Below are 14,214 nucleotides of genomic sequence, written 5' to 3'. Positions count from 1 at the left end.
TGGGGTCCGCTGGTGGCAGACTCACCACTGGCTGTCCATGGGACAATAGAGGCTCCCTATTGGGTGGCTACACCTATGGATTGCCAATAAGGTAGGCTGTGTGTCATCTACATACATTTGGGTTTTAGTTTTGTGGAGAGAGGATACTTTGGACTGCTCCTGCAGGAAGACTTTGAAGTTAAAGTGAACCATGAGCTATGCAAAGTTATTTGCAGAGCAAAAAGAGATGAAAACACTTCCTTGTTCTTAAGGTCTCAAGAACTGCTCTTGAAAGACACGCTTGTACAGGTGTTGCAGAGGGAATATAGATTTGTCTGTTTATTCCTGAAGAGTACTGCATTAGTTTTGGGAAAACTGAGGAAGTGAAAACCTGAAACCACTTGGACATTAAATATTGAGGTCATATTTCGGTTCTGCTGACTTCTCTATGCATTTCCATGTTTCACTGAAACTCTCCCCCTACCCCCCAGCTTTTCACCTCCCTTATGAGTCACGGAACTGAGACATTTACTACTGAAGGGATGATTTAGGACTACAGGAACCAGTGGTCTGGCAGAGGCAGCAGAAGAGGCCCATTCTAAGGTAAGCAAAAATATTGAATACAGAAAAGGCGTAGCAAGAGAAGAAACTGGAAAGTGAAAAATTAGAAGAAAAAAAAATAGACCTTTACAGGAATCCACAAACAGGGATACGGGAAAATCAAGAACACAAAAGGCCTTCTGTTGTTAATTAAAACATTATTTTGACAACCCTGCCATCCATTTTAAAATCTGGACATATTTTAAGGACTTTCATTTCAAGGAACAAACTTAGCCTAGGCAGACTTTCCTCAGCTGAGCTATGACCTTGAATGAAAACAGGAAACTTAGAAGACCAATGGGCATAAATTCAAATGCAGGGGAAGCCCATCACAGTCCAACCAGGAGTGCACTCCTGTCCTACCCAGGACAGGACAGCTAAAGAGACAGGGAAAGCTTCCGTTTATATAGTCAAATATTTCAATGCTGTGTTTGCACTGAGGACTACAGTAACTTCCGCTGGCAGGAAGTGATATTATGCAGCCTGTACAAGCCACTGCAGGCTTCTGTGCAAGTACAGCATGGCAGGACACACTATGCCCTGCCCTGCCACATGAGCCACAAATAGCTAAGAAGAGGGACTGCAGTTGAAAGGCTCTGTTCAAGATAAAGTAACACAAACTTGGCAAGCAACTGGTGCCAAAAAGCCAGACATGGGAAATTCAGCCATACTGAGAAATGTGAATTTCCTGTATAGATTTAGAGGCAAAGCCACAGTTTAATGCATTAGGGAACTGCAGTGTTTGGAAATAACACTCTGGACTAATGTTCTTGGAAGGCTGCAAAGGAGCCAACAGGGCTGTAAAAGAATGGCCAGGTTTACCTCAGAGACGCTTTACAGAAATTACCTTTTTCCTACATAGGATAGAGATTGGAACTAGAAGCCCCTTGAAATTCATTTCAGTCTAGCACAAGAATATTTCTCCAGATGAGCAGCAGGGAGCCCTTACAATATCCTGAACATCTGGATGAAGGCTATGGGCGCAACTTGAAAGGGAGATGGTGGGACAGCTGTGGATGGAGCACCCATTTGAAGAAGAGAAGAATGAGGAGTTAGTCTTTGTACTCCACTGTTCTCTACCCTGAAGAGTCTTAAAGTGATGTATAATTGCCTTCCCTTCTTCTCCTTACAAAAGGCACCTTGTGAGAGAACTGTGACCCACCAGGCTTCATGAGGAGGAATGGGGAATCAAATCTAGTTCTCCAGATTAGAGTCTACCACTCTTAATCACTTCAACATGATGACTCCTACTCTATAGCTTTGTGCAGTGGTTAAGAGCGGCAGCTCTAATCTGGAGAGCTGGATTTGATTCCCCACCCCTCCACATGTAGCCAGCTGTGTGACCTTGGGATAGTCACAGTCCTGTTAGTGCTGTTCTCACAGAGCAGTTCTGTCAGTGTTTCCTCCTACCTCACAGCATGTCTGTTGAGTGGAAGGAAGCCAGAGTCCTGTGGATAGTGAAAAGTGGGGTATAAAAACCAACTCTTCTTCTACATGGACACTCTACATTCATCTACTGTGGAGGGGGCAGAACTGGATGGCAACATTAAGCTTTGCACTTCCACTCTGCTTACTGCTGCTGCAATTACAAGGGTACATTATCTTGTCCAAGAGGGGAAGAAGCCTGTGATTGGCGAATTTTGCCCACCAAAGTATGGAGGAAAAGTACTGGAACCAATGGAATGAAGGTAGCAGGAGTCATAAAAGGCTGGAATTGGAGTAAGAGGTAAAACTTCTACATGCACTAACAGCGGCTGCAGCCATACTAAAGTTCACTTCGCAATACTCTTCCTTAGGCAAAAGTATTCTTATCAAAATGAAATAAAAAGGACTGAATTGTCTGCATTCATATATCTAGTTTATGGAGAAGAAACCTTAAAGATTTCAATCAGAAACAGCTAGATTTGATGTCTGAAAGAGGGGGGGGGGACAAGTTAACAATCCTCTCTTAATCAGGCAAGAATGACCTGCAATATTTGCCTGTTCCAGTGCTTTCAGTCTTCCTTTTTAACATGAATCTAGAAAAGCAATTTCATTCTCTAAGGTACAAGATTTTAAAAAACTGGGCTATAACAGAAAAAACATCTGTGAAATGTTCACAGGGAAACCTGCATTCAAACTGAATGCACGTAGCCCCTGGATTTAACTCTTTCACATTTAGCTTGCAGACTGCTTCATAGGTTCCCTTCAGCAGTGGTCCCCAACCTTTTTATAACTGGGGACCGATCAACGCTTGACAATTTTACTGAGGCCCGGGGGGGGGAGGTAGTCTTTTGCGGAGGGACGTCGCCATTGCTTGAGCCCCTGCTCTGCTTGCTTTCCTGCCGGCACCCCTGACTTCCCACTGCCCACTGGGGAGTGCTGCCAGCAGGAAGAGGAGGAGCCACGGCCCAGTACCAACTGATCCACAGACCTGTCCCGGTCCCCAGACCAGGGGTTGGGGACCATTGCCCTTCAGAATGGGGTTACAGTTGTTGGCTACTGTGCATTGCAAGTTAACTGATGAATATCTGGCAGGGAAATACTCAGAAATAAACCCTCTGTTATATGCCTGGTGCAAACTGTAATCAAATTTCTATTCTATTAATACTCAGAAATAAAAAAATAGAGTAGTGAAAGAAATTACGAGCTCCCTTAGAAGAAAAAAATTGGCACAAGTTGATTTTATCAAGTTTATCTCCTTTTTCCCCTGTTCCTCTATCTTATTTTATTATGGCAGAGATACTATTTCTGTAATCCACCAAAACAATGGGGTCATCAGGATGGCAAATGTGGGCAGAAGAATCCAAGTAGCATTGTGTGTAGGCATCTACAACTGCTGTAGCATTCAGGTATAGAATCTGCCAGTAGTTAACCAGCAGAAAAAAACAGGGACAGCCCTTGGAAAAAATGCTTTCAAACTGCCATTCTATAGACAAGAACAGTAATCCCCAACCCCCAAAAAAACTTGTGGTCAAGTGTGCCTTTTAGTGCAATATGCCTTTAGTACAGTCCTGAACACACTAACCTCATAATGATTTCAATATATTTAGAAGGGCAATACTGTTTTACTTTATTGTACCCCGCCTTTCTCCCATTTGGGAAGCCAGAACTCCTGCATTTTATTCTTGCAACAATCAGACTGAGGAAGAGTGCAGTCAGCCAAAGATCACCTAGCAAGCCTCCATGGGAAACTGGAGATTTGAACCTGGGGCCTCCCAGATCCTGGGCTACAGCATGATGGTTAGTTCACGGAGTTGTTATGAGCACACCATTGCAAGAGTTTTTTGTGCGCGTTGCCAGGGCTGTATGCTGCTTGACTGGGGTCCGCACAAAGATCCCAGTTGCTTCCACGCAAGTACTCTTGGGCAGTACTCTTGACAGAAAACAACTGTTTGGATTACTCTCCTCCACCTTCTTGACTAGCCGATAAGCGAGGGCGTTCCTCCTGCCGAGGGCCTCTCACCCCCGGGATTCAGCTGCACCAAACGCTTCTTCACTCAGCTGGCCCGATTAGCAGGAGAGGCATGCTGAAGGGGCTCCTTAGGACACTTAAACTGGGAGACCTTGGGAGGGAGGGAGGAAAGCCCCGGCCGGCCATCTCCTCCCCAGCTGAGGAAGCGACTGAGCACATGCCCAGAGATTCTCGAGTGACCTGGATCTTTGGAATGCGGGTCAAGGGCCCCCGAGCTCCGCTTGCTAAACTGAGCCTAGCGGCCACGCCTGCCCTGCAGCTGCAGCGTCGTCAGTGGCGGATGATGACGAGGGCCTTGAAGACTTTCACCAAATATGGATGGGGATTGGAAAACCTCGGGAGTTTGTTTTGTTAGAGCCGGAAATAATGTTGGCGACGGTAATTCGCATTCCCCTCCGGGCTGCCGAAGGGAGGCCAGGCAAGGGTCCCCTTTTGCTCCCCCGCCGGTAGGCGGCACAACATCAGCGCAACGCAGGCCAAGGCGCAGTTTTGGAGGGAAGCGGGCGCAGTCTGCACTTTCTGCCTCCGTTTTTGCCACAAACGCTAAAAGCCGCCTCTTTCACACACAAGCCCTCTCCCTCCCCTCCCCCTCCGCCTGTCAAAATGGGCCACGACTGTGGCGTTCAAGGGGCTAAGCTAGCAGGTCTTTCAGCGTCCCAGTTTCTTGCGCGGGGAGGGGAGGGCCTGTCAAACCCGTTTGGAAGGAGCTTGTAGGATTGGGTTGATTGATAAACAATTATTTGATATTCGTCTCAGCTCCTTTTTGGCAGCTTCGTGAACTGACATGGTTTCCCCATTTTTTGAAAGGGGGTGGTGGTAACAGAACTGATGGATGAATTTTCTCCAGATAAACCCCCCAAAGACGGGGGCTTTATCCGTTACTACCACGGGAGGGGTCTGGACTCTGGAGGCGGCTTGAAAAGGCACCGAGTTTGTGAAGGAAAACAAACCCGTGTTTGTGGAAGCCCCACTAATACAACATGCGGGCTGGGGCTTCAGTGGAAGACACAGGGACCATTATAATGGCCCACCTTTTCCATTGCCAGCGCCTCTTTGGCTAGAGACACCCCAACTCCCTTCCCCTAAAAGGGAGGGGGAACCCTATAATATTTACAGCTCCTGTAAGATTCATAAAGGCTGCTTATTAGCCCATTTTATATACACCCATAAACCCCACGGCCACCATCTCCATGGGATGCAGAGCTCCCCCTCCTCCCCATTAGACCCCGGGAGCAATGCTCACCTTGAAATACGTCGTCGGACCTTCCCTCTCTGTCTGCGCCCCTTTTACGCGGTGGGAAAGAGCAGGCGACGAGCCGTCTGGGTTTTTCGTCCTCCAGCGGTAGGGCTGGCCAGGGGTTTGTTCCCCTCCCCTGAGTGGCCACCCTCTGCGAAAGTAGCACATATACGCAAACCGTATGGACGTGGTAGTCAGCCAGGTTGATCTCATTGCTTTCCCCTCCCCCCCCCCCCATTAGCCTGCTATAGGTTGTGCAAAAGTGCTCCGCTCCTGAGCAGGTTTTCATCATTAAAAACCTATAGCAAATTAAGGCTCTGACACAAATTACCTAACTGGAACAATAACGTCAAAAACAACAGCAGCACCCTTAGAATGGGCATACAGCCTTATCGCAAGTAACCTCCTTGGGCAGCCAGACTCTCATTTCACAAGGGAAGTGTGTGTTATTTTGCATTCACAGATCAAACACAATTTATTGCCCCCTCTTCTCCTTTCTCCCACTCCATAATAGGCAGATTGCACAAGGAAGAAGGGGGAGATACCCTCACTCACGCACACCAGGAATTCCAAAGAATTTCCTGCCCTGGGAACAAAAGTAAAGTCTATATTTAACATCTAAAGCTGTCAAGAATGCTTTGTGGTTGGATAACAGAACAGAAAAATGTGGAAAATGCAGGCTACTGCTCTACCAAATATGGAAATATTGTTACGTCTGGTGTCTGAATCACCATCTGGAAATACTTACAGCCATGAAGTCGAACTGAAAGACGCCACAATAGAAGCCAAAAACACCCCCCACCCCCAAAAAATAGAAACGTTATTAAAGAGACTTAACTGTAGGTGTAAATAGTACAGCCCCTGAAACCAGGCTGCAAAACAGTGGCTGTAAACCCACCAGTACTTACAGGCCTGAAAAAATGGATCCCATCTTTACCAACGTGTTTGTCTTCTAGGCAGTAATAAAAGTCCCTATTGGACTTTTGATCTATGTGACACAAACATCCCACAAAAAGTTTCTGTGCAAGTTTCGAAATTGTAATAATTTCTCCAGAAGTTAATAAACGAATTTCCTTCGAATCCCCCACTGCGTTTACAATATGCAATTCAGACGCTGTTTATTTTAATTCCTTATCAGTCCAAGTTAGGTAGAAGGTCACTGAGAGTTCACTGTTGCACAGGAACGACTTCCACAGTATCTCTCATTTAAAGGAGATCCCTCTTCTTAGGAAGCTCTCCGATCCTCCTGAATTCGGCAAAACAGCTCTAGCGTCCAAAATAGAAGGAAATGGGCCTGGCAGGATTATTTTCATCCCTTTCTACACATTTGCACCCCGTTCAGAGTTTAATGATCATCGCGCAAAGGCGAAGATCATACAGAGGAGCCGCCTGTGTCCCTGGGGCGCTGAATGGAGTTGTTGCAAAAGAAGCTCCAGCACGCGTGCTACCTTTCCTGGGCAGTGATGGAAGGGAAGGGGAGAAACTTGCAGCGATGGACGGGCACACAGTTGTAGCATTTGAGCCACTCAGGAGTGAAAAGCGGATAGGGTAAGGTAAGATCATTATCGTAGCAGGAGACCGCCCCTACCCCTCATTTTGCTCCACGTGATCTTGAAAAGCTGGAACTTAAGTGCCAAGATCAAGGTGACCATGTAACGAAGGTAGAATTTAGGGGACAAGACGCCCCCCCCCTCCCTCACTGGAACGCCTCCAGATAACAGGGAGTCGTTTCTTTTGCACATGCCCCATTCATAAAAAGTTTAAACTGCGCCATCTGGGTATTAGTTTGGGATACACCCTTTCATTTTAGCACTGGATCAGATCCGACTGTCTAGCCGATATGCATGACTATCCCCCCCCCGCGCCTCTCTCTTCTAATATTGAATAGCATATAAACTATTTAGCAAATGCAAGCGGCAAGTTTTCGGGCTGGGGGGGGCAGGGAGGAGCGAGAAGAGAAATGGTTGAAACATTTCTTTTCTACATAAAAGAGGCGTAGTTGTAAAGTATTATTGTTTAAACCGTTGGAAAGGGAGGGAGAACCTGCTTTGTGGAGGCCAAAAGAAAAAAAGAAGGGGAAAAAAAACACCCACCAAAACTGCAACTTAGACAGGGAGGAGCTTGGATGGAAACCGCGCCAAGAAAACATTCCTGAGATGCTTTAGAATTCCTGATGCTTTAGAATTCTGGAACGCTCAACGTCAGTGCAGCTGCTGCACGCGGCGGCCGCCACTCGGCATATAAGCAGCTGCTCTCGCTCAGCGCCTCCTCAGACGGCGACGGGATCCCCGAGCAGCGCAACGCAGAGCGCCGAGAGCAGGGACGGCAGTCTCTTTTTCCCTCCACTCTCCCCCATTGCTCCGAAAAGCAAGTCGACGGCCGCTTCGTAGCCTCTGCAGGACTTCTTTTCACAACCGCCGGCAGAGTTTAGTAATTTCCCCCAAGCCTTGCAATTTTTGGAGGCAGGGGAGTTGTTCAGGCGCTTTTTTCCTCCGGTTTGAATTGGGAGCGAGAAGGGGGGGAACCCAGACGTTCTGCCGTGAACAGCAACGATGAACTATCAGATGGCCCACTTCGTCCTGGCTCTTGCCCTTCTTCAATTAGCGCATACGGTAGGTCTGGATTTTGTTTTGACCCTGTTATTACTTGGGGGTGGGTGGTGAGGTATCAAATGCATGTACACATTGTGGGTCGTGTGCTAGCCTCAGCAGAATTAAAGGGAATCTTGTCCAGCCGGAGGGAGAGATTCTGCATGTATGTGTGGCCGATAGAGTCACTAGAAACGTAGAAAGTACCAAAGTGGTGACCATCCAGAGCAACGTGTCTGGAAGGATTCAGGGGCAGCAAGGCTGTCTTTCATTTTCCGTCTAGCCCAGCATAGCGTCTCTCTCTCCTCAACGCCTGCCTTTCTTCCTCCTCCTCCCCAGGCCCTTTCTTCCTGCCCCTCTGCCTGCCAGTGTCCTCTGGAGGTCCCAAGATGTGCCCCGGGAGTCGGTCTGGTTCTGGACGGCTGTAGATGCTGTAAAGTCTGCGCCAAACAGCTCAACGAGGACTGTAGCAAGACGCAGCCTTGCGATCACACCAAGGGGCTGGAATGCAATTTCGGCGCCAGTTCCACAGCTCCAAAGGGAATCTGCAGAGGTAAGAAGCTTGTGGCTTGGCTGCCTCAAAGTGTGTGTGTGCGCGCGCTTGAGAATATGCATAAATTGCCTCAACACCAACCAGTCAGTCTGTGTAGCGGCAAAGTTTAGTAATTTTGAGCCCATGTATGGTGATGCTTTGTTGTTGGTAGATTGGCAGAAGGGCCTATGACTTCAGCAGTCTGGAATGCAATTCACTGTGCCTGGGCTGCACTAACAGCGCATAAGGAAAAGTGATTCCTGACTAACTTATTGTTCTAGTCTAGAGCTCCTGGGGATTGTATGGAACTTTACCATAAGTTGAATTTTACAGCAGGAAAAAAACCCACCCTGTTTTAGCAGCCTTGGGCCTCGCTTATGTCTTCTTCCTCTCTCTCTCTGGTTCCAGCACAGTCCGAAGGGAGACCCTGTGAATACAACTCCAGAATTTATCAGAATGGAGAAAGTTTTCAGCCCAATTGCAAGCACCAGTGCACATGCATCGATGGAGCTGTGGGCTGTATCCCGCTGTGTCCGCAAGAACTCTCCCTTCCTAACTTGGGCTGCCCTAACCCAAGGCTGGTGAAAGTCCCCGGCCAGTGCTGCGAGGAATGGGTCTGTGACGACTCCAAAGATGCCCTGGAGGAGCTGGAAGGTTTCTTTGGCAAAGAATTTGGTCTGGATGCTTCAGAAGGGGAGTTAACCAGGAACAATGAGCTGATAGCCATTGTGAAGGGGAGGCTGAAGATGCTACCTGGTGAGTTAACATCAGGGTTATGTTGTCCTCCCCGTGGAAGGGGAGGGTTATTGCTGGAATGTCTTTAGTGGAGGGATTATCTGCCGGAATGTCTACAGTGCTTTGCTCTGCATGCTGATGAGAAGGGCGGGGGAGAAAGACACCAAAGAGCCCCAAAGCACAAGAAACTCACAGGAGGCCCTTCTTTTTCCTCTCTTCTTTCTAGCCTTTGACTCGGAGCCACGCAGCCACTCATTTGAGAATCCAAAATGCATTGTGCAAACAACCTCATGGTCCCAGTGTTCAAAGACTTGTGGGACTGGTGTCTCCACCAGAGTCACCAACGATAACCCGGACTGCAGACTAGTCAAAGAAACCAGGATATGTGAAGTGAGGCCATGTGGGCAGCCTAGCTATGACTCCTTAAAGGTAAATAGCCCCTCCCTTGCCATCTTCCTATCCTTTTCCTCTCAGAATCATTCTGGGTGGCAGGTGGCTATAGGGCAGGAGTCTTATTTTAACCCTGTTTCTGATCTCTTCCTTTCAGAAGGGAAAGAAATGCACAAAGACCAGAAAATCCCAAGCTCCAGTGAAGTTCACTTATGCGGGATGCTCCAGTGTGAAGAAGTACCGTCCCAAATACTGCGGCTCATGTGTGGACAGCAGATGCTGCACTCCTCAGCAGACCAGGACTGTCAAGATCCGTTTTCGCTGTGACGATGGAGAGACCTTCACTAAGAATGTTATGATGATCCAGTCTTGCAGATGCAACTACAATTGTCCCCATGCAAACGAGGCCTACCCTAACTACCGGCTATTCAATGATATCCACAAATTTAGGGACTAAGTTGTGATGTGGGCAGGCTTCAGCCAGAGGCTTGGTGGTTGTTTTTAAAACTTTTTTGAAGTAACAACAGTGGGGAAAATGAACTCTGATGGAAGTGTTGCTTTTGCCCATGGGAGGGCAACACTTGAGACTCAAGAATGCACTGTGCAACTGGATACTAATGCAACAGTTTGAGCATACTTAAAGCTTCATAATACTGGAGCAATCTTATTGCTTCATTTTGGAGCACTTTCATGATTACTGATTTCTGTTTGTAACTGATTGTTTATACGTTTGTCTGTTTGTCTGTCCTGGATATGAAAACCTTCAGTTCTCTACTGTTCAGTATAACATCACATATTTGTTGTTGTTCCAAACTTTCATTGAAGGTTACATTCCTTCCTAAGGTGGGCGCTCTTGGAGTTCTCATCTCTGGCAGCTATAGGTACCAGCTATAGAATTCATACCCGCAAACAGAAATTGGTGGGCTTTAAAGCTGAATATTTTATTTATCAAAATGTAGCTTTTTTGGAGGAAACAATCCCTAATACTGGAATAAGTTGTAAATGATTTAATTTTATATTCAATGAATTAAGAGAATTTATTTATGGAATTAATCATTTAATAAAGAAATATTTACCTAATTCCTTTACTATGATTCAGCTTGGTTTTGGACAGCAGGAGCACACAAGATTTCTCCTGTGATACTCTGAAATCGTGCCATATCTTAGAAAATTTAAGTTAACTTACTGTAGAGCATATTTACTGAAATGAATAAGATTTAAGGCTTATTTTGAAGTGCAGTTAACATTAGCTTTACCTAGGTTGTAGTGCCAGTGATTGCTGAAACACTGGGATAAAATGTCCCTAATCCCCATAAACATACAGTTATGTTTATTTCAGGCCCATTTTTCAATGATAAGAATATTGCATTTTATAAAGATGATATGCTAGCCATGTATTCACTACAAGAGATATACAAATGGGAAGGTTAATCAATATTGTAATTTCTACAGTCATCTCCCCACGATATTTCATTTCTGTGTAAAATGAAAATATTCCCAGTACTTTCAGAAGGTAGTTTCCTTTCACTGAACTCTCATGAGCTTGAAGCAATGTATCCTATATTGCAGTGTTTAAAAGGAAACAGGCTATTGAAGGAAAGGAAAATACTAAGAATTTTCAATACTCTTAGTAGACTAAGCAGCTAGCTTTTTCCTTTCCTCTGTATTTTCCCCTATAGTTCAACTTCAGTGGAGACCAATAACTAGATTATCCAAACAAGCAAACTGGAAGGCTGACATGGCTGCAACCAACTTGTCTGCTTGTATAATATCAGATGAATCTAACCATTCCTTCCGCAAATTTATGGTGGCATAATAAAGACAAAGGTCCTTATGATAAGAGCTTAAGTGGTTTAAAAAAACAACAATCAGACAAATTGATAGACTAGATCTATTAGTAGTTTTTAGCCATATTTTTTGTACTGAGACATTAGAGCTCTGAATACCCAAATGCTGTAAACAGGATGCCCATTTTAACTCACTGAAAAGGCTCTGCTGGGACTTGTGGACAAAAAGTCACATGGGATGGGACTGCAGTAATAAAGGGAGTCGGCCAATATTGACCCTCCTCCACCTCATAACAGCATAGAAACACCGAACTCAGAATGCAGGACGAGATGGACCTCAGCCAAGGAAACTACTACTTCAGGTGAAGGGACCCTTGTATAGCTCCTTGAGACAGGAATGTGTTCTTAGAGAGACTACTCCTTCTAGAGGTTCAAGAAGATACCACTGGCAAAGTTTTCTTTTTTCATAGATGTGCTCTTACTAGTTGTTAGAAAATGTGCAATTTCGTTTCTAATTACCACTCAGTGTAGAAGTCTGGATTCAGGCCCATAGAGAATGCCTTGCTTATATGAATCAAAGTATTTGAACCCAAGTTTTTCCCACCCGTGTCTAACATTCTCCATTGTCACATTACTTCCCATATGGGGTGGGGCAGGGGCATGCACTACAAGTATCAAGAGATATCAGCTATCGTTTCTAGGACTAGAGATAAGTTTTATTACATTATATTTCTACTCAATTCTAATTAAAAGGGACAAGCAAACTGCTAGCATACAGCAGGCTCATAAAGGTGCATTCCAGAACTACTGACAAGGGGACTCAGTGAATGCAGGAGCTCAACCCCTTTTAAAAATCGTCTATTCTCTCTCAGGCTTGTCATGTTCTCCTCACAAGGCTTTTGTATCTTGAGCTGTTTGGTATTTAAGTACCATCTGGACACTGGCCTTCACTACTTTTGAATTTGTCTCTACAGAAGTGTGACATTTATTGGAGTAAGTTTGTCCAAACTTGCAGTTCATCCTGAGAATCAAGTGTTACTAATTAAGAAGTAAAGTTATCCCTTCTGGGATACTGCCAGTACACTTTCACTTGATGTACCAGTGATTTAATGTCCTGCAAATATATGTGTGATTTCCCCTACTCAAACTAGTGGTGGACCTGAAGAATCATAGAGTTGGAAGGGACCTCATGGCTCATCTAGTCCAACCCCCTGCACTATGCAGGACACTCACATCCCTATCGCTCATCCACTGTAACATGCCACCTCCTTAAACCTTCACAGAATCAGCCTCACTGTCAGATGACTACCCAGCCTCTGTTTAAAAATCTCCAAAGATGGAGAACCCACCACCTCCCGAGGAAGGCTGTTCCACTGAGAAACCACTCTAACTCTCAGGAACTTCTTTTGGATGTTTAGATGGAATTTCTTTTGAATTAATTTCATCCCATTGGTTCTGATCCATCCCTCTAGGGCAAGAGAGAACAACTCTGCCCCATCCTCTATATGGCAGCCTTCTAAATACTTGAGGGTGTTTATCAGATCCCCTCTTAGTCACCTCCTCTCCAAGCTAAACAAACCAAGCTCCCCCAACCTTTCTTCATATGTCTTGGTCTCCAAACCCCTCACCATCTTCGTTGCCCTTCTCTGGACATGCTCCAGTATGTCTACATCCCTCTTCAACTGTGGTGCCCAACTGTGGTACTCCAAGTGGGGCTGTAACCCATTAATACTTCAAAGCTTACTGGACTTCGCTATATTTTGGTATTGCATTCACCTATGAGTTCAAATTAAACCCCAGTTAAAGGACATCATGCTCCTACTCTTTACATAAAGATGTAGAAGTGGTAGGGATTTATTTTAACTAAATTCATGGGCAGGTGGGACTCAGCACTAGAGGTCTTTTTATAAGGCTTTGCTCATAAATTTTCAGAGCCATGGTAAGCTGTGGTTTTGCAAAAGGAAAGCAGAAGTAGTTTATAGAAATACAAGGATAACCCCATGAGTTGAAGTAATTGGGAATCTGGTATTTTGCTCCTCTATGAAGCTTACTGAATCATCATCCTATTAATCCATCCCTTGATCACTAACTGCCTACTTGGCTCTCTGAGTCCTGTTATTCCAAACTGTTTTAAACATTAAGCACCAGAAACTGACCCCCAGATGTTTTGTATGCACAGCTAGAGCTCCCCACTGAGTTATGGCCATAACTCCCTGATGGTATCAGCCCTGACAAATCCAAGTGGATAACACATTCCAACTATTTCCCCACCCCCTTATCCATTCACATGGATTATTCAAAAATATTCCCATAGAGAAAATAGCAATCTTGGAAGAGACCTTGTGTTTACACATAATCCCAGGATCTTCATAGCAGAGTTGTATAAAACCCCTGAGAACATAAATGCAGTTTGTAGGAATTCAATTGCTCAAGCTCTTTGACGTCTTGTAACCACACTGTCAAGAAAATTACTGTCCCCATCATTTAAGCCCTTTTAAAGCTAGCCAGTGATCCTGAACTGTTTTTGCAGAAAACAAGGTGAGTTGCAAATATTCAGGGTCACATTAGCTTTGGATTTCCCTCCCCCTCCAAGCCCTGCATCACACCATCATTTTTAGCAACCCTGGAAAAATGCAATCGCTTCACCCTTTGCCTCCATTAAAAGCAGTCATAGAAGATGCAGAATGTAAGCAACTGGGCAGAATAGAAGAAATTTGAATGAATGAAAAATTACCAGTTGTAAAAATTGCATTTCATGGTAAAACTATACACAAAACTGCAATGGAATTTATGATGAACCACTGCTATGGCTGCAAGTAACCAGCAGTTACAATTTAAGAAGAGTTGGGTTTTTATATCCCACTTTTTATTACCTGGAGTCCCAAAGTGACTTACAAATACTTTTGTCTTCC

General features: G+C 45.2%; 2 protein-coding genes across 2 annotated transcripts in view; one reads left to right on the top strand and one right to left on the bottom strand.

Annotated features, from left to right (window-relative positions):
• Positions 1-5,458, bottom strand: part of DDAH1 (dimethylarginine dimethylaminohydrolase 1) — a 162,406-nt gene extending 156,948 nt beyond the window's left edge. The window contains exon 1 of the mRNA XM_077333133.1: positions 5,277-5,458. Coding sequence (XP_077189248.1) covers positions 5,277-5,438 — 162 coding nt within the window. The 5' untranslated portion in view covers positions 5,439-5,458. The remainder of the gene's footprint in view (positions 1-5,276) is intronic.
• Positions 5,459-6,410: 952 nt separating this feature from the next.
• On the top strand, positions 6,411-10,595 carry CCN1 (cellular communication network factor 1). Its single transcript, XM_077333131.1, has 5 exons — positions 6,411-7,882; positions 8,198-8,411; positions 8,799-9,146; positions 9,352-9,554; positions 9,673-10,595. The coding sequence occupies exons 1-5, from the start codon at positions 7,823-7,825 to the stop codon at positions 9,970-9,972; spliced, it is 1,125 nt and encodes a 374-aa protein (XP_077189246.1). The 5' UTR covers positions 6,411-7,822; the 3' UTR covers positions 9,973-10,595.
• The last annotated feature ends 3,619 nt before the right edge of the window (positions 10,596-14,214 follow it).

This window comes from Paroedura picta, chromosome 4 (assembly GCF_049243985.1).
Source record: "Paroedura picta isolate Pp20150507F chromosome 4, Ppicta_v3.0, whole genome shotgun sequence".
Classification (NCBI taxonomy): domain Eukaryota; kingdom Metazoa; phylum Chordata; class Lepidosauria; order Squamata; family Gekkonidae; genus Paroedura; species Paroedura picta.
This window is presented reverse-complemented; position numbering and strand designations above follow the sequence as displayed.

Coding starts and splice junctions, on each gene's coding strand:
- CCN1 (XM_077333131.1), top strand. CDS start 7,823: ATGAACTATCAGATGGCCCACTTCGTCCTGGCTCTTGCCCTTCTTCAA. Junction 9,147..9,351: donor GAGGCTGAAGATGCTACCTG/GTGAGTTAACAT, acceptor TCTTCTTTCTAG/CCTTTGACTCGGAGCCACGC. Junction 9,555..9,672: donor CTAGCTATGACTCCTTAAAG/GTAAATAGCCCC, acceptor TCTTCCTTTCAG/AAGGGAAAGAAATGCACAAA.